The sequence below is a fragment of the Corvus kubaryi genome, unplaced genomic scaffold (genome assembly GCF_017639235.1).
Source record: "Corvus kubaryi isolate FWS band 111438036 unplaced genomic scaffold, C.kubaryi_AGA036_p1.0 37341, whole genome shotgun sequence".
Classification (NCBI taxonomy): Eukaryota; Metazoa; Chordata; class Aves; order Passeriformes; family Corvidae; genus Corvus; species Corvus kubaryi.
Genome location: NW_024581112.1, coordinates 2192685 through 2219246, shown reverse-complemented (window position 1 = coordinate 2219246; position 26562 = coordinate 2192685). Strand labels below are relative to the sequence as shown.

General features: G+C 40.3%; 1 protein-coding gene across 2 annotated transcripts in view; it reads right to left on the bottom strand.

Moving 5' to 3' along the window:
* GUCA1C (guanylate cyclase activator 1C) overlaps nucleotides 1–26562 on the bottom strand; it is a 40462-nt gene that overhangs the window by 4999 nt on the left and 8901 nt on the right. The window contains exons 1-3 of one of the 2 annotated variants that reach the window (XM_042031570.1): nucleotides 20921–21200; nucleotides 3314–3463; nucleotides 554–641 (exon numbers count right to left, since the gene is read on the bottom strand). In XM_042031570.1, coding sequence (XP_041887504.1) covers nucleotides 554–641; nucleotides 3314–3463; nucleotides 20921–21115 — 433 coding nt within the window. In that variant the 5' untranslated portion in view covers nucleotides 21116–21200. Of the gene's footprint in view, nucleotides 1–553; nucleotides 642–3313; nucleotides 3464–20920; nucleotides 21201–26562 lie in introns of those variants that run through there. The other variant, XM_042031569.1, reaches the window with a different exon arrangement.

The following is a 26562-nucleotide window of genomic DNA, read 5'->3' as shown; positions in this document are numbered from 1 at the left end:
TGCGAGGAAGGTGGGGGCACATTCATGTGCAACAAGTTTTCAATTGGAAACAACTCTGAAGCAGTGAAATGAAGTTTTCGTTTCCAAATGCAAGTCCAGTTGGCTTAATGTAGTATCTTGAGGAAAAAGCAGGAGCATGTGTCTTAGCGTGTGTTGACGGTCAGCCCTCAAGGAATATCCAATATGCTGACCAATCTTTAGAACATGCTGGAGCATATGCAACCATGCATCTTATTTGTTTTTTTAAATTATTTTAAATAGATTATACCAACACAAATATATTACATCCCCACCACCAATCATGCTTTCATTTTGCTGTGCAAACAGAGAACTGGCATTTTGGATGAACAGTGCAAGACCTCTGTTTTAGCCCTTACTGCATGTGATTCCTATGTCAGTTGATTTACACTCCACTCTAAAGCTGAAGTAATAAGGGCAAAGAAGAACAGATTCAGACTTTCAGTTATCTGAACCAGTCAGTCCTTCAGTTGTGTCTTCAAATCCTTTCTTGTAGAGGAGTCCCTGCCAATGCCAACAAAACCTAGGTCCTTACCGTCATTGTTCACATCTATCTTCTGAAATATCATGTTTGTGAACTCTTCAGCAGTCATGTTGGTGTAGCCATTAATAGCCTGGATAGCCTGAGAGCGGAAACACAGGAAGTTCTTTCAGAGTTTTTTCCATCAAGTTGTGAAAACAATACACTGGCAGCAGCACTACTTGAAATGCAACTCTTTAGTTCACCAACCCTTTCAAAAAATCACTAAATAAACAGCTATTTCAAGTAAAACTTCAGTAATGAGGATTGGAAATTTAATTAACATAACACAGCCTGGAGATTACAGAATAATTTGCATATCTCTGAAGGTCTGAAGAACCATGTGGCATCACTGCTCTGTAATACACTTTAGATTCCACACCAGCATTTTATCTGGCCCTAGAGAGTTCTGTGCCTTCAGAGAGTGCCCTATGGTCTGTGTGATTTAAATGCAGTATTGTTTTTCCCAGCTGAAAGCACATGCAGAGAAAGCCAAAGTCATTTCTATGTTAAGACATGTTTAACTTAGTCATTACAAATAAAGTCAGACCAGCAGTCCTGGAAGTTGAAAGAGTTTACTTGTCCTCCAGAGAAGTTAAGAAAACCAGAAGAATGCCCTCTGCTTTTTTTTTTTTTTTTTTTTGGTGGCGAAAGGACTCAATATTTGGAGTAAAGGTATAAATGTATGTTTGTGCAAAATTGTATCCCATTGCCTGGGAAAATATGTGTATGTATAAACATGCATATACATTATATAAAGGGCACACTAGAGAATTTGTTTTTCTTCACTTGAATTATCTTGAGGTGAACTGTGTTGTGTAAGATAAGTCACTGAATGTGCCACTTGTTTCTTTTGGTGTTTCTTTCCTAATTATATTAGACCTCATTATATTTTAAAACAATGTAAGGTATACCTATTCAGCACTGATGTGAAATTCTTGATCGTCACTGTCTTTATTTTGCTTTTCAGCTTTTCATAAAAGTAACCTTAATACACCAAATAAGACCATAAAAATGCCCCCCCCACCAATGCCCAGAATTCTTATCTGTTTCAAAAAGCAGCAAGAATTTTATAAAAATAGTTACATAAACTTTTTTCTATTACTAATTTGTACTTTAGGTACTTTTGGTGTTTTATATGTCTGACCGTCCTGCAGTCTTCAGTAGAAAGTTGTAGCCCTTCCACAGTTAAATTTTTTGCAGTGCTAAGAGTAAAGCAACACTGAAGTATTTGAGTCACTGACTACCACAGAATCCCCTTAAATAGTAAAATACTGGGCACTGAAAGGATGTATAGTTGTCTGGAAGGAGTTCTGATGATTGATAGTGATATGCTGGTCCATAGTTCGCATAGCTGTAGAGACAGATTTAATTTTAATAGGACTTCTGTGTTTCTAAATTAACGTCTCAGATATGACACATCTTTTTGGACAAGCCCTTGTTTACTGATGCTTATTATAAGCTGGGCACCCCCTAATGGCTGCAAGCCCGTTTGTTCTCTTTTAGAGCCCACCATTTTTAATCTAGTCTAGGTCAATGACTTAGGCAGGCTTAAGTTAAAGTTCTTATGCTCCAAAAGAGATGAAAACACACAGAGTTTTAAACTGGTTTTAAAACCAGATAAGTTAAAAAATAAATCTTCTTTACATTGAAAGGATTTTAATTTTAATTCTCATTTTGGATAAAGCCCCAGACAAAACATAATTGACTCATTGGCTCTGGGTGAAAATTAATGAAGAATAGCTGCGAAAGAAAGATTTCATTAGTCTCAAAGGAGAAATCTGGAAGATTCAATCTCTCCTTCTACCTGTAGAAAGCTGCTCTTTAGGTAATAGCTTTATTTGTTTGACCCGGTAGCTCCAGTTCTTTTTAGTTTTGGCAGCAGCTATTTAAAGTCTCTGACTGTGACTGGCTTGGCACCAGCAGTAATGCAGAATCCAGGAAAAGTACATTCCTTATTTGTTATGACATTAAAACTCTATTTAGGTCTGATGCTCCCTGCAGCAAAACTTTGATCTGTAGTGAGTCCTGTACATTTAGGGAGCAGTATTGAGTCATGTATACTTGTAAGGAGCCCTAACATACCTCTTGGATGAAAGCAGCTAACGAAGAGCACGTTATTTCATTAGAGAAAGCTGAAAATTATGAAGATCGTTTTAAAGAAAGAATTGCACTTCTTTGGTTTTATGGGTTTGAAGGGGACCCATTTTCTGCAAAATTTTGAAAGTCTTTTTATCCAAATGTCACTGCATGATTTAATAGTAAAATTATATTTCCATGATTTCATTTTAAAACAGGGGTCATGGTATTTGTAGTAAACAAATCTAAAAGCCTTCAAAAAAGTTAAAATATCATAATATTTTGATGACATCTATATTTTTCTTGCTGCGAGCTCAGTTTGAGAAGCCAGTTTTCCACAATAGACTGGCACATATACTTGTAACCATCTGTTTTATTCATCATGCTGCTACAGTTCTACCCTGCCTCATAGTATAGTTTATCACAGAAATGTCTCTACTGTTTCTGCAGTATTTCACTTTCAGTAAAGTATTTTATCTGTAGAGCCGTGGTTTAAAGTAAAATACTACTTAGATGTGTTTAATAAGGAAGAAACTAATGTCAGGACTGTCACTACTAGCCACTGTTAATTCTGGTTTTACAACTGTAAAACAACAGATAAAGTACAGACAATCCATTTACAGCACATGATGAACCACTGTTTCAGAAGCAATGCACTATATCAAATGCTCTTGCTATTGGTCATAACTTGCTTACCCTGAATATGCTTAATAGTTCCTTTTTGTCAATGCATCCGTTTCCATCAGCATCGTACAGCTTGAAATACCATTTCAATTTTTGGTCAATTTTCCCTCGTATAACCAAATTTATTGCAGCTATGAACTCCAAGAAGTCTATAAATCCATCCTAAGAGAGCGAGAAGGAGAGAAAAAACCACACCTATTTAACAACATTGGTTTTCTGTTCTTTCTGGCAATTGCACAGAAACAGGTCATCAAATTCCCTGCAATACACATTGATTTATGAAGCACCTTAGCATAGAAATCTCCTGTGGTATTAAAAAAGGATAAAAGGGTGCACTCAACTGGAAGAACTTTAGGAAGAGGTGTTAGGAAAGACATTTTTGTTCTCCCCTGAAATCTGGAGGTAGTGAAGGTGAAGGGCAAATCTGTTCCGAGCAATTGTTATTGACAGTTCTTAAGAGGAAAAGAAACTTTTTGTGGCAGACTGCCATGTGAAAAAGAGGAGTCTGAGATATCTGATTTGGTACTAATGAGATATCTACAGTGGAGTTGTTTACATCTATACTGCAGAACTGTGAATGATTTCCAGTGCCACAGAACTGGTCCATATGAGACATCATGTAGTATGATATAATTCATATGAGACATCATGTAGTAAGTGTTTTGAAATTGTAACCAATACTCTGGCATGAACCCTAAGTACTGTGGTTTATCCAAATAAACGTCAAGTCTCTCTGATGAACATTTTGCATGGGATATAAAGCCTTCAAATCATAAACTAGTCTCTAAATATTGAGGATTGGGGATATTCATCGGGAGAGAGCATTTCGGATTTATTTAATTCATTATTTTCTGACTCCTTCACTCAAGCTACTGATAGAAGCCTGTCAAGGACAGACCTCCATAGTCAGGTTCTTCTGTTTCTGTAAAAATGTGCTTAGGATGGAAGAAATAGTTGCTGAATTTGGAGAATACTTGCTCCAACTGTTTCTCATGTGCATACAAAAAGAATTAACAGCTGGTAAATTTAGTCTTGTGATCTTTATGTTGGTCAGAATCCAATTGCTTGGAAAACCTTGGAAAGACTGTTGTCAGTTTCAGATGGCCTTTGACTGAAAAGAGAAGGTTGGATGAGTATCCAGTAGGTTTAGCATGTTAGTTTTATTGTCATATATCAACACACATCTTGCCAGTTGAGGTTTACAACCAGCAGGCATTAATCAGTCCTCAATATTGTACTTAAGGAAAAGAACACCTGTCAGGATGCGGTTTGACTCATTGCCAAAATCAGAATCCTGAAATCACTTAGGTTGGAAAAGACCCTTAAAGTCATCAGGCTCAACACTTAACCCACAACTGCGAAGTCCATCACTAAACTGTGTCCTTAAGTGCCACACCTTACATGTCTTTTGAAGACATCCAGGCACTACCAGTATATTTTTGTGACAAGGAACCAAACATGTGAGCATGCAAAGAATGACGACAATCAGGAATTTATAAGGGCTAGAATATACTGAATTTGAGAGCTCTGCTGACCAACCTTCCATTGAAAAAACCCAAAATGCCTAAAACCATCCCCACACATCTACCTGCCTAGATTCAGTCACGGCAGTTTGTGGAAGTGAATGTGGGTTCTCAAAGACTGAATATATAATTTTAAATAGGGGCCCATCCTCTTGTTTTTCTTTTCTTCATTCTCTTTTTATATTCCTCACGATTGTGCCCTCATGATGCTGATCTGGGTCAGAGCTCCTGGGAGCCCCCTGTAGTGCTTGTTTTGATTTCTGTGCAAGGCTGATCAGCAGAGTGGCACCTAAGGAGATAAATTCAATGTATTCAAACACACTGGGTTCAGTGTTCATCCAGAAATGGTGTGTGCGTAACTTGTGCAGACTGATCATTGCATCACAGACCCTCTGCAGGTTCTCCGGTGGTTGCTTGTTTTACTCAAATTGCAATCACAAGCAAATGCAGCAGACACCATTCAACCACTGTTTAAGTGAAATTTGACAGTAACTACATATAATTTTCAAACAAAATTAGGCCCAGTATTAAAAGCAGATACTTAACCAAAAATGACATATTGTGCACCACAAACGTAATCTTTGTTTTGGCACACTGGCATAAATTTCCATTTTGCAAGTATTATTTCAAGAAGGATCTCATAAAGTATTTTGCTGGAGGGCAAAATGTATTTTGCTGATTACATTTCCATCATCTGATTTGATAAATCTATTAAGAATGTAGTTAAATGCATTTCACATTGCTGCTTTTTTACTGCATTTCATACTGCTTATTGCAACTACAGATTAATTTTAGGATTGTCAGATGCCCATGGCCAGATTAATTTTCTTTTTTCTCCCTTACATTTCACTCGGGATTTTGGAAAATATTATTTTGTTTGCTTTCTTTCTACATCTTGGTGTCACTATGGTTGCTCTGACAAAACATCAGAAGTTTGGACAATGTAGTAACCAGCCTAATGTGTTTGGGTATGTAATTCTGATCTGGTGGATTATATGGCCTATCTCAAACAGGAAAGGACCGAAGGCCAGGGCCAAAAAAACTTGCACCTCTGAAAAACACCTGGGAGAAATTGTGATTGTCAGGAAAGCCCTTGCCAATTTCTGCAGTCGTGCAAAAACTACTGGTGACAGGGTAGCCAGCAGCCAGTTTCTATTTCTCAGGAACAGAAATACTGAGAAGGTAGACATGTTTGTCTACTTGATGTGGAACCAGAAGCATTTCATAAAAGCATTGATGAGAAATGTACTGTTTTCCTTTCTACACCAAAACCCATACATTGTAGGTAAAAAAGAAAACATTAATGGAATGCAGAATGCTACAGGGATCTTGTTGCACATACACAGAATTTTCTGAGATAAATAGAAATAGTGCACTTTTTATAGTAGCATCTCAAAACACTACATTAAACAATGAAAAACATCATAACAGTAACCTGTGAAGATCATCCTGTGGTTCTGTGAGTACAACAAATAATGCAATAAATGTGTTATGATGTTATTAAAAGAATACTGCTGTGCTGATTTACCCATCTGCTGCTCTATAATCATTCTCAATACAAGTATCTAGGTAGGTCTTTATGTGTCTCTGGGCTCTGTAAAACACCTCTCTGCAGCATGCACAGTAACGTATCTGTTGTCTGTTAGGAAGTCATTAATTCACAAACAAAGGACTACCAGAAGAATAATAAAATAAATTTTTAAAAAATGCCTAACAACATAATAAGCAGAGCTGATTACCAGTGGCGGAAGATATAAATTATTTACTTTTGTTGTTTTACTCTGTAATTGTCAAAAGGCATAGCTGTAATATTTTTATTAAATGGAATTAATGCCAATGAAACCTGCTTATTCATCAGCTTAGGATACAGGACAAATTTGGGTGATGGACAGATTGTTCTGTGTGAAGGTTTCTTTTCCATGTCTGTATGGTGCTGGCTCTGCCTTTCTTGTCTGCAGCACATTGCCATGGGCACCTGTAGGGATGGTGAAGTCCTGCACCCTCCCCTGCCCAAGTGAACAGAGGCACATGAAGTCAGTTCACAGGGTACCCTTCTGGATATGGTGTGAAACAGAGGGATAGAAATCTCCCAATGTAGTTATGAGGAGTGGGCTGGAGAGATACCAAAAAAATGGATTCAAAATTTCTTTTACATGCCCCATACTCATCTGTACTTTTATAGATAGTAGGCTTAATAAAAAAGTATTTTTTAAAAATGTATTTTTATTCTTTTAACAGCTTGTCTGAATGAACTAGAAGCTTAAGGACACATTAGGGGCATGCATCTGTTTGTGCCCTTTGATGTTGTGCTTTTGTAACTTGTTTTTGCCTTCGCTGATGAGTGATTTTTTTAAGTCACTTGCAACAGATTGATTCACACAACAAAGACAAAAGGAGGCTCCAAAATTGGAAGAGAGCTTGATGATGGTATGAAATTGGTCCTCAGGGCACTACCAACTGTGACTGTCTAGGGCCCAGAGCCCATTTCAGTTTTTCATTAGCTACTGGATCTCCTGAGGAAAAAGGAATTTATTTTTGTCTTTTTCTGAGAGGTTTTTGCTTCAGGCTGTCAGTCTACGTGCCTTTGCTGCAGGCTGCTCACCATTATTTGGTGAGGATAGAATGTGTGTCCCCTGGGGCAAAGCTGGGCAATGAGGGATTGCCACATTATACAACGGCCATTAATACCCCAGCCCTGGAGCTGTAGGAGGGCATTACCCTTTGGCTCCCAGAACAGCACTGCTAATCTTCACAGATCCTTAAAAACCTCTTAGGACTTCAAAATATAGAGATTTTTAAAAAGCGACTTGTCAGCTATGAATACACACCTGATCTGAAACAGCATGGTTATCCAAGGCTGTGCCAGGGTGATCTGAACTTGGTGTTTCGGCTGCCTAACTCTTCCCTGAGAGTGATTTCCTGGCACTGACAATGCTACAGGGATAGTGAGCCATCTCCCACCACATGCTGTGGCCACGCATGTGGAAAGGGACAGTTTCTGTCCCTGAAAAACCCTATGGTGAGTGAACTCATTGTCTTACTTGGACCACTGTGGGCTCTACCAGGAGTCTATACACAATAAACAGTGTCTTGTTTCCAAAATTTGCTCCTGAAAAATCTCTAAACTCTATCTGACAGCAGAGGAATAGCTCAAATTGTTTGTCGGGATTAATGTGTGCAAACATAGATGGTCCAGGTATTTCAAACCTAGGGCTTAGGTCATTAAGCCACCTCCCTTCCCAACCGCCTGTCTTTCAGAATAGTCCTTAAACCTCTTAAGGCAGAGGGAGGAGGCATGGGTCGAACAGCTCAGAATAACTGTGAAATTTATATCTAATCCTGTGTGCTTCTTTCTTTCTCTCTGGCCTTGATTTCAAATATAGCACTGCTTTATCTGCCCTCAGAAGCCTAAAGGAGGATTCAATTCACTCCATTTAATCTTCCCCCATTTCATGGAATCAGAGAATAATAGAATCATGTAGGTTGGAAAAGGCCTCAAAGATCATCAAGTCCAACCATCCTTGGTTTGTTTTTGCTTCTGAGTACTTTCAGCTGTTCCTCAAAGGTTGCATATACATTATTGAAGAAATAAAGAGCTACTTGTAACTCTGTTATTTTGATACATCCCTAGGATCCAATATTAGAGTTTGGGCTTGGACGGAGCTGCAGATACCCTGCAGGCTACAGCCCGACTCACAAGTTTCATAAGTAAACAGAGCTGGCATTTGTCATGGGGCAGGGGAGACCTCAGCAAGCAAAGATTATTAAGTAAGGATGAAGAACAAAGCAGGAAATTAGGAGCTGCAGATTGTTAAGGGGTTTTGTAATCATTGCGTTCTCACTGTTACATAAAGAGATGAGGCTGTATTGACCAGATTGTTACACAAGGTTCTGCTTTGCCCAGATGAAGAGGATCTGCGAGGTTTGGGGACTTAGAAATTACCAGGACCTTTGTGTTGGAGGAGTTGGAAATGCAGAGCCAGCTATGTGTCCCGGCTCTCAGACTTGGAGGCTACTCGGGTAAAACCTGGTGAAATCCAAAATATTAAGATGATGAACAATTTTATTTCTTTAAAGTTAACAACTACCCCCTAACTCCCTGCCATCATTGACAATTTCCTTTCAAGATTACTGCAGAAGACAGGGAAGTCACCAAGGCATCAGGCTGGCCCCTCTACCCAGGAAGGCTGTACTGAAAAGACCTAGCCTTCTGCCCTCTGCCATTCTCTCCTGGATGCTGGGGTTTACCTTTCTGCACTTCTAATTTTGAGCCTTTGCGTGTGCTTTTAGGATCATCTTTCTCAACTTAAAGCAGTAGGCAAGAAGGAAAAATACTAAAAACACAGCCATGACAACATAACACATTTTCCAGCAAATTCCTTGCTAATAATTCTAGCAAAATTATCTTGTTTGACAAATCCAAAACCATAGCAGGACAAACCTCCAGGAAAAGTTGGCTTGGTTTGAAAGACAGGTGTCTGTCAAGGAAGGCAGGAAAAAATATGACCCACTTCCGTCTGAATTATTATAACTTCAAATTACGGGGCTTTCAGGCAGATATATGGGAAAAGGAAGAAGAGTTCTTTACTAGTACATATATGTATAACAAGGCAAACAAACAAACAACACAACCACCGGCAGCAACAACCAACAGAACCAGGAACCCAGTGCCAGCCTCTCTCGGCTGTCGGGCCCTTTCCCCTCGGTGCAGTTCCGCTCACAGCCGGCAGGGGGCGCTGGTGGTTCCCGGCCGGGCAGGGCTGGTGCGATGGTTCCCCGCGCCTGCAGGGGGCGCTCCGGAGCGAGCTCAGACATGTCTCCCTCACGTGGTCTAAAACTTTTAGATCATAACTCAGAACTCGTAACGTTAAATCCTACAGTCAAGAATTCAACTGTACTTGCATTAAGCAAGTGATGATTTTAATGATAATGTCAGCTTTTAGTTGGTAATGACACTTTGTTGTAGCATAAGTTTGTACTATCACAACAGCGTTGGCTTCAGACCCTCTGTAACTTCAGCTCCAGAATCCCAGTGGTCGACTCCGAGTCTCACCAGGCACCTTCTGCCAAAGGCTCCAGGACAGACCCTTGTTCCCGGCTGCAGAGTAGAGCATGTTCTTCACCTCCAGTCCCGTCCTGACTGGGCCAAGGGCTACCATATGAGCCATCTCCTGCATGATCTGGGTGAAGGCTTGCTGCTGTTCAGGGCCCCAGTGGAAATCGTTCTTGCGGGTGACCAGGTAGAGAGGACTCACGATCTGGCTGTACTCAGGAATGTGCATTCTCCAAAAACCTATGGTGCCTAGGAAAGTTTGTGTGTCCTTTTTGCTGGTTGGTGGGAACATTATGGTGATCTTACTGATGACCTTGATGGGAATCTGATGCCTTCTGTCTTGCCACTTTACCCCCAGGAACTGGGTATCTCAGGCAGGCCCCTTGATTTTGCTCTTCTTGATGGCGAAGCCGGCTTCCAGGAGAATTTGGATGATCTTCTCTCCTTTCTCAAATACTTCCGTTATCGTGTTCCTCCACACAATGATGTCATCAATGTATTGCAGATGTTCTGGAGCCTCACCCTTTTCTAGTGCAGTCTGGATCAGTCCATGACAGATGGTGGGACTGTGCTTCCACTCCTGGGGCAGTCGGTTCCAGGTGTACTGCACGCCCCTCCAGGTGAAGGCAAACTGAGGCCTGCACTCTGCCGCCAGAGGAATGGAGAAGAATGCATTGGCAATGTCAATAGTGGCATACCACTTCGCTGCTTTGGACTCCAGCTCGTACTGGAGCTCCAACATGTCTGGCACGGCAGCGCTCAGCGGTGGAGTCACTTCATTCAGGGCACGATAGTCCACAGTCAATCTCCATTCCCCGTCAGACTTGCGCACAGGCCAGATGGGGCTGTTGAAGGGTGAGTGGGTCTTGCTGACCACCCCTTGGCTCTCCAGCTCACGGATCATCTTGTGGATGGGGATCACAGCATCTTGATTTGTCCGGTACTGCCGGTGGTGCACTGTCGAGGTGGCAATTGGCACTCGTTGCTGTTCCACCTTCAGTAGCCCAACTGCAGAAGGATTCTCTGACAGTCCAGGCAAGGTGTTCAATTGCCTAATGCCCTCTGCCTTCACAGCAGCTATTCCAAAAGCTCACCTGAGTCCTTTTGGGTCTTTGAAATAGCTGCTCCAGAGGAAATCTATGCCCAGAATACACGGGGCCTCTGGACCAGTCACAATCAGATGTTTCTGCCACTCCTTCCCAGTCAGGCTCACCTCAGCTTCCAACAGGGTCAACTGCTGGGACCCCCGTGTCACCCCAGCAATAGAAACAGGTTCTGCCCCCACATGTCCTGATGGAATTAGGGTATACTGCGCACCAGTATCTACCAAGGCTTCATATTTTTGTGGCTCTGATGTGCCAGGCCATCAGATCCACACCATCCAAAAGATGTGATTTTCCCATGCCTCTACCTGGCTAGAGGCAGGGCCCCTCTAGCCCGGGTTATAATTTCCTCCCCGGGCATACATACCAGAGGTTCCTTCAAGGGGATCTGACATATCATCTTCCCTTCTGTAATACCTGGCAGCTTGGTCACGGGAGGCTGAGGCTACCTTCACTTTGGCAGAACTCCCTCGGTTAGTGTTTTCCTCCTTGACTTTGTGCACCTGTGCTGCTAGGACAGAAGTGGGTTTCCCATCCCACCTTCTCATGTCTTCCCCATGGTCCCACAGAAAGAACCACAGGTCAGCTCATGGGGTGTACCCCCTCTCCCAAGCTGGGGGATATCAGGCTCTGACGTTGGGGCCTGTGACTTGCAGTGGTGCCACACTGTTCTTCCTCGCCTCCTCCCTCAACCTCCCTAATCTCCTCTTCAAACTCCTCCTTGAGGTCCTTAACCACAGCAGAGACATGGGCCTGCATCGGGCCATTGACCATACTCTCATAGTACCTGAGCCTGTTGGTGATGGAACCCACTGTCTTGCGGTTGTCCTCAGCATTAATCATTGCAATGATGGTGGTGTACTGGGATGGCCCTAGCTTTGCCAGGTTCCACGACATCTGCCCCGTGCACCTGACCTTGCTGGGGTCATTATCATGCTGTCTGTCCCTCCCAAAGAATAGCTCTAATACTGCTACCTCTCTTAGCTGTTGGATCCTTTCCTCAGTGGTCTTCCAGGGCATTCTATGATGGTGATCCTGCATTCTGTGTTTGTGAACAAACGTCTCTCTTACACCTGTTAAAAGTCGCTCCCAGAGAGAAAGGGGGCCTAGCTCCCTCACAAACACCTGATCAATACCCGCATCCTGGGTCAGGAACCCCAAATACCTTGCCTCACCAGTATCCAGTTGCACACCTGTGCCCATAAGGTCCCAAACCCAAAGCAGCCAGGTTGTATAAGCCTCTCGCCTCCATCGCACAATGTCTTTTTGCAGATTGTGGAGACTGTCGTACGACAGGGACTCAGCGATGGTTTCAGGCTCTGGCCCCCCTGCTGGTTCCCCAGGGTCCCCATCATCATTAACTGGGCATACTGATTTGGTCTTACACTTCCTCCTCTGCACAGGAGCGACTGCTGCTGGGTGTGGGTCACTACTGGAGAATTATGTTTGGCCTAAAACTTTTAGATCATAACTCAGAAATCATAATGTTAAATCCTACAGTCAAGAATTCAACTGTATTTGCATTAAGCAAGTGATGATTTTAATGATGATGTAGGCTTTTAGTTGGTAATGACCCATTATTATAGCATAAGTTTGTAATATCACAGCAGTGTGTCCTGTGCAAACCACTAGAAAACAAAACTAAGATTATGAAATTGCACCAATAACTGTGGGAAGTACTTATAATATTACAGAATCCTTTTTTTTTGGAACCAATATATACAATTGAATGTAAAAATTTGGGAGGTAGTTTAGAATGAGAAAAAAGGCATTCTTTAGTATAGTCTGTAAATAAATAGAGTAGTATTTGCAAACAGGTGAAATATTTATAGAACATGGAATTTTTTATCAGGGCACTGCACCTTTCAAAGGCACTTATGCATACTGAGAAAAATTAGGTAACTAACACTGCCTTGAACAGAGCAAAGCATAATTTAACCTCCGTATTTACAGTAATCAGGGTAGTTACTTTACATTTGAGATAATTTTATGCAACATTACTCCAAATTAAGGAGAAGCAAATGATTTGGCTTTGTTGCTTTTGTTGGATTGTGTCTGAAACTAATGGGAACAGGATTTTTATATGTTACCTTCAAAAAGTCCAAATATATCAGGAAGTAAGAGCTGTAGATTTTTTTCTTCTGACAGAAGAATACTTGCTGTCTAAGACATATCTAGAGCCTTATTTTCTTCTAGCCCTTGGTTTAGAAGCTGATTAGTTTTTTGACATACAGGCTTTTATTTCTGACTACAATGTGATCGCAATGACTGTCATAAAAATAAAATAAGTTTTCTCGGCTTTTCTTGTTGTGGAGACATTTATGAGAGTAACAAAGCCTTCAAAATCAGAAAAAAGCAAGTGTTAGACTTCTCCGGGCAAAGTAGAAGTGCTAGCTACATGTGCTGAGCCAATACAAGAACCATGGAAAAGGGATAACGTAAAATAGCCTGCCTCAATACAATATCAGTTTATATGGTTCTTGGCCCCACAGTGTAATGCAGATGTTTCTGCTACAATCTTGTTGCCTTGGCTAAGCTGGTTGGTTAGAATAGGCTAAGAAAAATGTCCAAGGAGTCGTTTCAGGCTGAAGACATCCCTAAAGTTATGTGTGTTGGTGAACTTATGTTTGCACAACTATTCAGAGACTTACGACACAAAAGAGGAGTAGTTCAGGAAAGCTTGGGAAAATATTTCTCCGATTATCATCCTTACTATCTATTAACTATTTAATTCAATTTTATTGTGTCAGCTTTGGTAAAGCTTGCAAACATGTACGGATGCAGCAAACGGGCTAAGTGACTCCTTAGGCAGCCTGACAATTCATACCACAGCTGCTATTCCCAAGACTGTCAACAGAGCAAGACAGTCTGGGAAAGGAAGGCCAATTTAAGATTATATTTTCCAGGAAAGGGGACTCAGCAAAGATGTCCTGAGCCATTATAGTTAATCCCACAAGAAGCGGAAATAATTGAGATTTAGGTTCCAGGTAGTTTTTGAAGCATTGCTCTCTAGCACCCATTTTTTTTTCATCCTTTAAGAGCTCTTCATACCCTCTGTGATCATGTGGAAGGCAGCTAACACACCGTGCTAGGTAACAATTGCTCAGCTGGGCCCTGCTGTCTTTAACAAAATTATATCTTCACTAGAATCTCTAGACTAGTTGCTTCATAGAGATGAAAATAATATTCCTCTCTCTCTCACAATTCTTAAGGTGGAAAAAGTAGAAGGAAAAAAACAACTGAAAGTCAAATGAAGAATAAATTACAATAATCAGCAAAAGATCTCTGAAAAATATGGCATCTTTCTTTGGACATTTGTACGCTTTTCATGGAATATAAGGTGCAACCCCTGCTTTAATAGAGAACTTCATGGCCAAATGAGTCTCATTTGCTTTTACTACAATACCAAAGATGTTGTACTTGGCTAACCACATTCATGTCCATATAACCAAAAGAAGATAACATCTATTTATATCCAGAACATAAAATCAGATGCTGAAAAGACTACATGAAAATTTGAATTAAAGACACAGAAACACAGTGGGGAAGGAGCTAGGATGGGAAAAAAAGAAAAGGTGGTCTTCCTCCCAACACTTATCAGGTTTGTTCAAAGTACAAGAAGTGAAGGGAATCCGTTACTCTTCAGGAAAAAAAAGAAATGGGAAAAAGAAAAAAAAAAGATTTAACTTGAGATTTAGTTTACATTGCTATGTAGTCATCCCTACATGCAACAAAGTTCTATTGAAGTAACATATTTTTGCATTTCTTATTATCTGTTCTACATCAAACATCCTTTTAAAACTTTCTTCTTTATATTTTAAATGGATTCATTTTAAAATCTTTTTTTTATCATTCTAATTTGCATAATGATGTCAGATGAACTCTATCAAAGAACTACTTTACATTTTAAATGAAAAATACAAAGTAGAAAAATGATTTAAGGTTGACATCAGCTGGTGGCTCCTTATCTAAAGATTTCTAAAACTGCTGTGGAGTGTCTGTCTTTGTGCATCTACCAACTTTATCTCTGCATAAGAAGTGTAGTAGGAAATAGTGTTCTCTGATGTGGTCTGTCCAATGCTTTATAAATTTTAACAGAAAATCCTTGAATTTGTGTAATTTTCCTTCAGTGCCAATTCCTATTAATCTTCTTTACTCTTCACAGTAATCCTACCTTTTAAAATCCAATTTTCTTACAAAGCAACAGACACTTATTCCTGTAGCTAGTTTCAATTAATGCCAAAAGAAGCAGTAAGAGACCTACAACAGCAGCATCCCATTTTCAGTACATTGCTTCACGTACGCAAATGGCTATGCAAATTTTGTCCTGCAGAGGTCATAAGAACCCAATCAATCAATCAATGTGTTTGATTTTCATTTTTAGTGGTGTCAAAAGCTATCTGCAAACTAGCAGGAAATGAATGACAGTGATCTGGGTTTCTGATTTAAAGAAAGAAAATATTTTAGAATAAGTATTAAATAGTAGGAGTGATAACTGTAGAATTTTTCCTTATTTTTGCCTAGAGCAAATAACACTTCCAATGTATTATGGATATACCAGACATTATTTTTCTATTTCCATATTTCTAGATATGTTTTCTCCTTTAACATCTGTGAAACCTCGTTTTGACAGATATAACAGCACTGAAGTATGATACATAGTCTCCCTGAAAACCAAATATACATCAATATACTTGGCAACTACTGAGATATTTTAGGTGAACATAACTATTTCCTCTCTAAAATTCATGATTAGGATGCATGGACTAGGACTGCCAGTTATGTGTGGACTGAGATGCAGGGGGAGGAAAAAAAGTAGGAAGAATTAAATGTATTTGTATGTGCTTGTAGATTTATAATTTTTGTATTACAAATAGCTTAAGGGCGAAGAAGACTGAGATAATTTTTCCCTAAGAGGGGACTCTTCAAGTCTAAGAAAGGGAATACTTAAAAAAATTAACTTGGTTGCACTTATATTTTAATAAACACATTATTTTTGGAAGTTTTCATTGGGAAGCTGTGACAAAAGATAAACCTTCCACTTATTATCCTGCCAATGTCATTATATAAGTAATGCTTACAAGTGTTAATGTATGAGTCATCAATAAAACGTTTCCTGAAATGCTACCTTCTGCACTCCTTGTGATAATCTCAAGGAAAGTGAACTTTGTAATTACAGTTCCAAACATTCAGCATCTTTATTTTTCAATGCTGTTAAGAATGATGAAGAACAGCTTTCAAACTTCACTAGCATATTTATTTGCTTGCTTGTTTGTATGTTTAATTATTAGCAAAGCATCCCACAGCGGGCAAGGAAGGGCTGAAAATCTTCACATTATAGCCCCTGTTTTTAAGGAACTTAAAAAAATTAAAAAGATGACTCTGTTCTTGGTGTATAAGGTCATTTAATTATGAAACCACTGGTAGTCTGCACAAGAGACACACTAGAAAGGGTTAGTGCTTATTTAGTATGCTTCTGAGAAGAAAGCTTTTCAGACACAGCCTTGGTCGCTAACCTCACACAGAAACAGGCCCTGCCTGGAAATGGCCTTTGTACATTGAACAGGTGCACTCTGTTGAGCTGGAGTCACGAATACCTGTACAGTGCTGATAGGCGTACCTGTACCTCACAGGTGTAACTTACCTTACAGGTGTATCTGTACCTTACAGGTGTACGTTACCTTACAGGTGTACCTGTACCTTATAGATGTACCCGTACCTTACAGATGTACCTGTACGTTACAGATGTACCTGTACCTTACAGGTGTAGTTGTACCTTACAGGTGTACCCGTACCTTACAGATGTACCTGTGCCTTGCAGGTGTACATTACCTCAGGTATCCCTTACTTTATAGGTGTACCCGTACCTTACAGGTGTACCTGTTACGATACAGGTGTACCTTACCTTATAGCTGTATCCATACACACATTAGCATGTCAGATAACTGAGCCCAAGAAGCCAAACAGCCACAGCACCATTGCCTCTTTGGCATGAAATGTTCTGCCTGCTGCCGGGACCAGAGGAGACCTCAATCTCCACATGGCATTAAATTGGTCTGTGAAGATGTCCCCTTCCCTGTCATACGTCCTCTGGCCATAGTGACTTCCATGAGTGGGGAGCTGAACTACTTTATTATGTCCAACTTAAAGAAAGGCAGGGAATGATAAGGTTTGGTTTGCAACTGAATTCCTGTTGGTATTTATATGGATGACTTGAGTGAAATGAGTTTTGACTGGGCTTTCAATCTATCACAAATTGTCAAAAAAAAACTTACCATGCTGCTATTATTCCTTTTAAACTATTTTCAGTTTACTAGAAATTTGGGGTTTTTACTGGAAATCCTAAGAGGGAGCAGGGTGTTTGTAACAGGCTTCAGCTGGAAGCAGCAAAGGCAATGAGAAGGTGAAATGCAATTCACAACTGTAATTACATCCCCTCACCACAGTCCCACTGGCAGCCTATGAGGTTAGTATTCCACACCTTACATGCTAGAGGTTTTAAACTGGGTACACATGAAACACAGAGGGGAAAGTCTATTTCACCTTTCAAGAGTGTTTTATCATCTGGTTATATACCTGCAACCGTGGATGTCCTCAGATTAACTCGAGGCATTAGGCTGCTATAATTGGAATTGTAGATTACTCACAGGACTAACTCTTTAGCAGAGCTTTCTGAGCAGATTCCTATTTTGAGAAAACGGAAGCCTACATGTGAAAAATATATTTTATGCTTAGAAGACCGTATTAGATGACTCAAGTTTTCCATAATGAGTTTCTCTAGATTTAGATCAACTGTAAAATAGTCCCTAAACTATATGGTTTTTAAAAGCTTCAGCAATAGAAGTCATAACAATTTTAAACTGTAAAAGTCCACTATTAAACCATGGTTAGAGCAGGAAAAAATCAGGTCATAAAAGTCAGCTGGGGGAAGCATGGGAGAAGGTTCAAGTTTGCCAACCATCTAATTATAACAGCACTTCTGTATGAAGGGTACTTTTAAGAGAAAGGAAATAATTTCCATCAAGAAGTTTTGTATACTCTCCCACTCACTGGGATAATGACCCCTTTATTAGAAAGCAAAATCCAGAAACAAATGCAGTAGAAAAGGAAACAAAATTTTGATCTTCATACCTCAGAAGCTGTTGAAGTACTAAAGGAACTGAATGCAATCAAAAATGACCAGATTATTTCTGAATTTGTGCATTATGCACTTGCATCCATTAATTTCTGTGGCTTGGAGATGAAAGATTCTCATCTGTTTAATACAGCAGAGTGCCTAAATGTTCTGCATAATGTCACAGGCCCTTTTTTGTACAATAATAGTTGCCATTTCAGAGCCCACAGTGTGATACCCTCAGTCAGCCATCCATTGGCCACTCTTCACGCATTGGTACTTAACTAAAAACTTCTCTGGATCAAATCCTACATTTTTGCCAAAAATCCTGGGGTAGAGAAAAATCTGTAGAAAGGTTATAGAACAAAAAGTGAGTATACGGAATAAAGAGATCCTCCTATTTTATCTCATCAACAACATGCAACAGTCTTTTTTTCCTGCCCTAAGAAGCTGTCTGTTGCCACTTTATTCTCATCTTAATCACATAAAAAACATCACAGCCATGTACTTGAAATGCGTTTGATCGATGCTATTTGTTTCTAAAAGTATTCCTTAAACATAGTGGCCATTTGTCTTGGTAATAAATGAAAAAAAATTCAAATTTATGAAAACAGAGTGCCTTTAACAATGCGAGGAAAAGAAAAGGAATACAATCATTATACTGAATAGAGATTAAAATACGGCAAATCTGTAAAGCTCTGTAAAAAGTTGCCATGGGCACAGGAGCTAACTCTTGCATCTTACATCTTAAATTGCTCCTTCCCATTTTTTTCTGAATAAAAATATCTGTTGGTCTAGAATATGCCAGTGTTAGTTTCATTTGCCTGACATCCTTCCCTAGCAAGGTTGATCTTCTCAATATCTAACATACCTTTACAAATGCTCACAGGCTATTGATCAGCATAGATTTCTGAGCTTTGCTGCACTCTGGCTTGATTCCCAGATGCTCTATTGTTTAATACCTATTGCTCTACTCTGTTTTCTTGGGACTTTATTTCCTCATTTTTCTTTTAGCTTGGGAACTGATCTAAAGGTTGGGATGTCCTTGCTGTAACCACAGTTCAACTCCACATTACATGGAAAGCTGAAATTTTCAGTAAAACTAGTTATGAAACACCTGAAAAAAAGGGATATCTGTAGGGACTGGTAGAGGTGTCATACTAAGACACCATCTGGACATATATGGCCTTCTCTGACAAAGGGACTGCATTCCAACCACCCAGTTTGTTAAACCAAACAGGTCACCCCTCATTGGTCTGGTATCTGTGACCCCAAGAATTATAAAATACAGACAAGGGAGAAGGAAGTGGGGGGGAATGCTTTCTCCTGTCTTGACTTTACAGCCATACCCTGCAGTCCCCCAAGGATGTGTTCCTGAAAGTTGTGATGGTCAGCAATATGATGGGCAATGAAGTGGTTTTCCTGCAAGACTGACTTCCTGGTCATTACCCTGCTTTCCCATTCTTTAGCCTGTGTTGATCTTAGCTCATCTGAGGAAGACAAGGATGAAGACAAAAGTTCAGAAAGATGCAGCAAAAAAGTTCCTGATAAAAGAGGGAGTTCAGTCACAGAGATGAGGCAGCTGAGATCTTTGAGGACGGTGATTCTGAAAGCTGTGCTGAAAAGGCAGTGTGTTCTCCAGCTGACAATCCTGGTGCAGCTCTTCATGCCTCTCTGTTCTTGATGCTATACATACAGCCCATCTACATTTAAAACGCGTATTAAGTCCCTCCAAGCATCTATCCTCTACTTCTCATGAAAGCAGTTGCTTTAATATCTGGCAGCTTAACCACTTCATGTACAGGTGATGACAGCCTGCAGAGCAGGGTGACACAACTCTGTAACACCAGATAGAGAAGCACCAAATAACCGATGGTTCCTATTTTAAGTCTTTGGCCATTGCCACAGCAAAGAGTGAGCAAATGCTCTTTCTGTAACCTGCTTTGATTCCACTCTCCTCACTTTTACATTAATCCACAATCTGAAGGTCTCAACAAATCTGAAGGTTTCATGGTACTGCAGAGTGTGTGCCCCAGGCCACACAGCATCACAATGAGTGGAGGGCTCAAGGTGGCCAGCTCCAGGACCTTACAAGCATGAGGCGGTGCTCAAGACAGACCTAGAAAAGGGTGCTACACAGAAGTACCAGATGACTGTGTGTTCAGCCTTGTCTGTACTACTAAGGAAAATATATCTTGTCTGTCTGGGAGCCAGCTACATTACAGAGAGCTGATTGCAATCATAAGCAGTTATTGCAGTAGAAAGGAGGGTAAATTAGAAGTGTAGCCTGGAGAAACTGCTTGACCATTCAGTAGTATTTGGTCTTGTGACTTGTACACTGCATGTGAACTGATCATCTGAGTTGTTTTCCTCTCTGCCACACATTCAATATAGTACTCTGAGAAAATAAATTTAAATCCATTTATATACACTGCCCTTCATCTTCAGTTAAGTGCGGACCGTATTTCCCCTTTGTCTAACATTGTTGTAAGAACTTATTAACTTTGAGCACACCAACGTTTTCATATGCTTATATACAAGCACAGGATAAGCAACAAATAGAAGAATAACCAGTGAACTGGAAATTACACCTCTTTTTAAGAATTGCTTCTTGACTTTTTTTTAAGTGCTCTAGAAGGTACTAACAAAAATCCTAATGCAAACCCTCAAAGCACAGTCCCACTTCTTTACCTCTAGTGCACCTTCATGGCAAACCTGTCCACAAGAGCAGTTTTGGGAGCATAGCACAAAGAAGAGCCTGCAGGCTACAACTCACTAACAAAGCAGTTGTATGAGATTAAAAAAAATAAAGAAAAGAAGGTTTACCTGATTCAGATCAAAGATATCAAACACTCGTTTAATGTATAGGTCTCCCTCTGGATCCAGCCCTTGAAGGCCCAAAAGCTTCTTGAATTCGTGCAGACTAAGCAGCCCAGACGGACATTCTCTCATAAATTTGCTGTAATAATGGTGCATCTCTGCAGGGGCATCTTGCAAGGGTGATGATTCTTGGGAGCCCATGTTGTTACACAGTAAGCGTCCCTTTTAGTCTGTTCACATTTCTATCTCCCAGGTTCAAAGTCTTGCTCATAACAACCACTCGGGTTAATATGGCTTTTAAATGGCCACGTTAAACATCTTACACGTAAGTCTCTATTTTTATTTAGTGCCTATCTCTACTCATGAGATTACCTTTAATGCCCATGTCTAAAATAGAAGGGATTTCAAATTGTGGCTAAAGTAGAAGCAAAGAGCACCATAGTCGAATTATAGTTCATCACTCTCCCACTGACTACAAACATATCTGTTACAAAAAGAGGATATTCTAAAAGTGATTGATTTTGAATTATATACAACCCATTAGCAACACATAAGAGTCTAATCCTGGAATAGCTGTAAGGAATAGCTATAATTTTTGCGGCAAATAAGGATGGAAAAGGTTGTCAGTGCAAACAGAAATGACTATTATTACATCCTCTTTGCTGTAAGTGGATTAAGCCTTTCTAAAAATTGAGCCCTTTGGACTCCTCCTTGATGTACTTTTTATCATAAATATGCTGTGTGGGATCTTGTATTTGTGTGCAAATCGCATCCTATTTCTTCCCTCTCAGCATGGGTTTCCAGATATAACATACAGTTTTGGTCATCAGCCTTGTCACAGAACTTGACTGAAAGAGGAATCTTTTACAGTAACTTCCTTAAGAGGAATCGACTTAGTCTGGTAAATAAATTAAAAACAGGTTTGCTATTGGTCAGTGCTGTAGTCCTGCTTTTTATTTTACAGCTTTCAGGAGCTGAATTCCTTCTTCCTTCATAAGCTCAGGGAAGGAGTTAGGTATCAGTAATACTTCTGTACTGATTAGTACAGAAGTCCTTTTCTACAAGGAGATGAGTGGCTCAGGAGCCTTACTATAGGACAAAGAAATGTGGAGCTATAAATATCAGTGTAAACATATAGGATTTTAGTGACTCAGAAACAAGGCACTGCCATTCATCCTTTTCATTTATAATCACACAGTGGAGTTAAAGAGCACAGTCCTGTGAGGTGGTGAGTGCCCATGAAAAATGGCAATCATCCTCCAGCCCGACTTCAGCCAGAGAGCAATCAATATCTTATAGGATCAGGTCAGTTTCTGAGAGGGACTCCCATACTCCTTTGCTACAGCTCTCTCCACAAGGACACCAATAAGTTTATCATCATATACTTCAAAATATGGCATACAAGTAAGAAAGCTTGAACACTTTCCAGGTGCCCATGAACCTCTGAAAATCAAACAGAAAGACACAGACATTGCCATCAGTGTAGCCAAAACTTGGTTCAGTAGGCAAAGAACATAGAGCAAAGTCGGATTGTCAGTGTGGTGCCTTTCCTCCAGAGACCACGTCTGAGCCCTAGAGATGCTGTGTGGTCGCAGTGATGAGGGAGAATGGAAACACACCCTGTGCAGGCATTTCATCTGCAGATGTGTGCTGGCTAGAACAGTGAGGGTGAATGAAGAGGATGCGAGGACAAGGGAGGTGAAAGGAAAGCAGACAAACCTCTTGACTATGCACAGTCTGACAATAATCCTGAATTTTCTTCTTCAGCCATCATGCCCTGCTCTTTAAGGAATGACCAATAATTGTGTCAAACAGCAAAGACAGGTGTTGTGGTTTTATCCCAAGCAGCAACTAAGTACTGTAGACAGCTGTGCTCTCACTCTCACCACCCCCACCCTCCCCCTGGTGGGATGGGGAGGAGAATAGGAAAAAACTAGTAAAACTCATGAGTTTAGACAAGAATGGTTTATTTATATTTATATAAATGAAATAAAATAAATAACTACTACTACTACTATTACTACTACTAATAATAATGTGAGAGAGGAATAAAACCCAGCAAAACCCAGTGTAGTACAATACCATTACTCACCATCTGCTGAGCGATGCCCAGCCCCTCCCAGCCAGCTCCCCTTAGTTTATATACTGAGCATGACATTCTATGGTATGGAGTGTCCCTTTGGCCAGTTTGGGTCAGCTGTTCTGGCTGTGCTCCCTCCCAGCTTCTTGTGCACCTCCTCAGTGGCAGAGCATGAGACACTGAAAAGTCCTTGACTTAGGATAAACACTACACAGCAACAACCAAAGCATCAGTGTGTTATCAATATTGCTCCTACTAAATCCAAAACACAGCATTGTACCAGATACTAGGAAGAAAATGAACTCTATCCCAGCTGAAGACAAGACAACAGAGTACCAGGAACAAGACTTAAGCAGGCTGCAAATTTGACATGATATGGTTAGGTTAAGAACTGTCCATCAATAACTCACCCAGTGCTAGTCATCCTTCCTCTTTTCTCTCTTTCACTCAGGCAATGACAGCTCTCTCCCATCTCTTCACATGACCTTGTGCAGACACTGGTCACAGGATTTCACTTAGGCACAGGGAACTTGGGAGTTGCTCACACATAACTGATCCCCCTCCACTCCCTCCTCTTTTCTCCCCCTCAAAAAATCCACACACTACTTCTGCTTGTTGCTTCCAGATAGCAAGTCTTGGGGAAGTGTACCCACAGTGATTGAGACACAGGAGAGACTGCTGCACTGCCTTAAAGAAGGGCCTTTTTGTCAGATTTTGTACATTCTAGCAAAAGACTTATAAGAGAATGTTAAGTTAAAGTTGGAATGCTTTTAAAGTAATACCTATTGTCAGAATCCCTTTAGCTTAATAAGAATAACTAAAATACCTGTAAAGACAGCAAAGATGCCTGGGTAAAAAATCATCTGATTTATAGCTCAATCTCATAGCATCTCTCACCCCTAGAAGGGAACTAGAACAGTATATATTGGTTGATATAACACCTGACATAAAAAGAAAGGTGAGTTTTATGGGGCACAAAAAGACTAAAATTTATAACCCTCTGCATAGTTTGACGACACTTAATGAGCTGCAGACAAAGCATGTGCTGAGATAGTAGAAATTCTATAGAAATCACCCGTTGCAGAAGCCAAAGGCATCAGAGCATTTCTATTTATAAATAAAAATAGAAAAATTGATAACAATGTGGAGCTGAACTGAATAAATTAATATAGGAAAGCCATTTCAAAGAATGCTGAAAAAATGGCTGTAGAAACTAGTGTGTGTATAGGAAACCCAGTGAAAAAATTCCTAATGAGCTATCTGTACCAAACTAAGCTGATTCTAGAAGATGAAGATAAAATTATCTATCTGAAGATAAAAGTATCTATTGAGATGCCAAGAAGCTTTCTGGAATCTGTACAATATTCTGGGAATAAAAAAACCCCATACAAACAGGCAACAGTGGGACTATGCACTTACACCAAAAATGACAGTCCTGTAATAAAAGATTGCTGGTTCAAGGACAATCAATGCAACAACGTGGGCACACATAAAATGCACATTGCAGGTAAAGCAAAACTGTCTCTGTAGGGAACCATGAGAAAAAAAAGATCAGTTTCCTTAGTTCTGCTCTGAAAATGATATAAAAGCTCTTAGTTTTAGAAGGGGTCATGTAATTTAGATTTCTTTAGAAGTGAAAAAAGGTAGTTTTTGATGAAGGTTGAGAATAGAGTTTGAGCCTTTCAAAAAAAACCAAACCACATCACAACAAAACAAAACTTCTCAGCAGGGTGATCAGGAACGTAACTTGATATATAAAAAAGCAGAAAAATAAAATAATAAAGATGATATTCTCTTTCTCTTGGGTATTGTGAAAACAGTGGTACCTTGGCAGTAGGCAGGCAGCCCTGTGTTGTGAAACAAGGAGGCCACACTGATATCCACGCTGATAGATGCAGCTGAACGCTACCTCTTTGAAGTGTAATACAAAAAAGAGAAGTGCTATCGCTTGAAGTGGCAAATGCCAAGTTTTACATGTATTTGAATAAAAAGCTTATCTACAGATTTTTGTCTAAATTTATGTCATCTTTGCCAATTAAATTTTTGTATCTGCTCCAGCTCAATCCAGCCCCACTTTCTGTTTCCTTCCTCAGCAATTTCTGTGTTCCATTTTCTCCGAAAACAGCCACTTTTCTCTCGAGTTACTGAGTTCATGCTTCTATACTTTGCCCCATTTCTCTCTCTCCATCCTGTTCTTCCCAGCACCCCGTTGCCATCGGATGCTGGATCCTACCAGTGCTGGGTGCGCATGGAGATCTGCCACTGCTCATTTCAGTTGCAGAGGGGAGCTGTGTCGGCAGGACCAGAGGAAGCAAGGTTGCAGGCATTCCCATGTCCCTGACTTTAGAGCATGGTTTCCTTCCCCTTATCCTGCCATCTCCCTCTAGTAGCTGCCTTGCCAGCTCCCCATAGACATGTGGCCACTCATCATCTGTAGCCAACTTCAGAGTCCATTTATGTCTCTTAAGGTAGATGCAACCTACCTCCCAGCTCAAGCAGACCTGGGTGAGGTGTTTTCAGAGAGACTACCTAGCCAGTCCAAATGAAAGAGAGTCATCTGGACAAGACACAAAATTTTGGAAAGAGAAGGTTATCTTTCCAGAAGAGCTGGAACGGCCTATCCCAGTCAGAAAATTTATCTATGAAGGCTTTAAGTGTTTAGGGTTTTTGCTTTTTTGTTGTTTGCTTTTTTTTTTTTAAGATCCAAACTATTAGGTCCCAACCATCACCATCTTCTCCCTATGGACCACTCTGCAGTTTTCTAACTATTTGAATGAGTGTTTAGCTTCTCAGTTCTGCATTTCTTCTCCTATGCGTGATACAAGGAGGAAGACCAAGCTGGCCTTTCTTTCTTTTATCTTCATCAGAATGCAGGTTGCTTTTAAGGGCTGTATTCCTCTCCTTTATAAACCAGAAAGATTTTGCCCCAATGAGACAAATTTCTAGTAGGACACAACCCCTAATCTCTCTGTCTGACATGAGAGGACTCACAAATTCTTGCTAACTCAAGCATGGAGATGGGGAAAAGAGAGGTCACTGCTGCTTTCTGTGGTGTTTAAACCCTGGCACCATTGTGGGACACACAATTGCTGAATTACTCTCTCACTGAAAACACTCATCAAGCACTGGCCCAACTTTGCTAGTTCACAGCCACATTCCTTGTGTGCCTGCTACTATAGTTCTACAAACAATTAACTCCTTAAGTTGTTGTATAGCCTTAAAACTGAAAAAGAAGGCAGTGACCATTAAAACAATACATCTATAGGAGCCTATTATGTCTGATTTCTTTTTGTACTACTGCTTCATTATTGCTGACGCGGAGATTATGAGTATAGCTCAATGATACACGTCTTGGTGATGAGAAAGTCAACTGTGCTTATCTTAGTTGTGCAGAGCCTGGTCTAGGAGCTTTTTTTTTGTCATTAACCCAATGACAGATGTAATTCTGTGGGTGTTGTTAGCCACACATGCTACAGTGCACCCGTATCTATAAATAACCAGCAAACCATGCAGAATGAAATAACAAGTTTTATCCTTCCCACAGAACCATTTGTAGCACGGTTCCTTT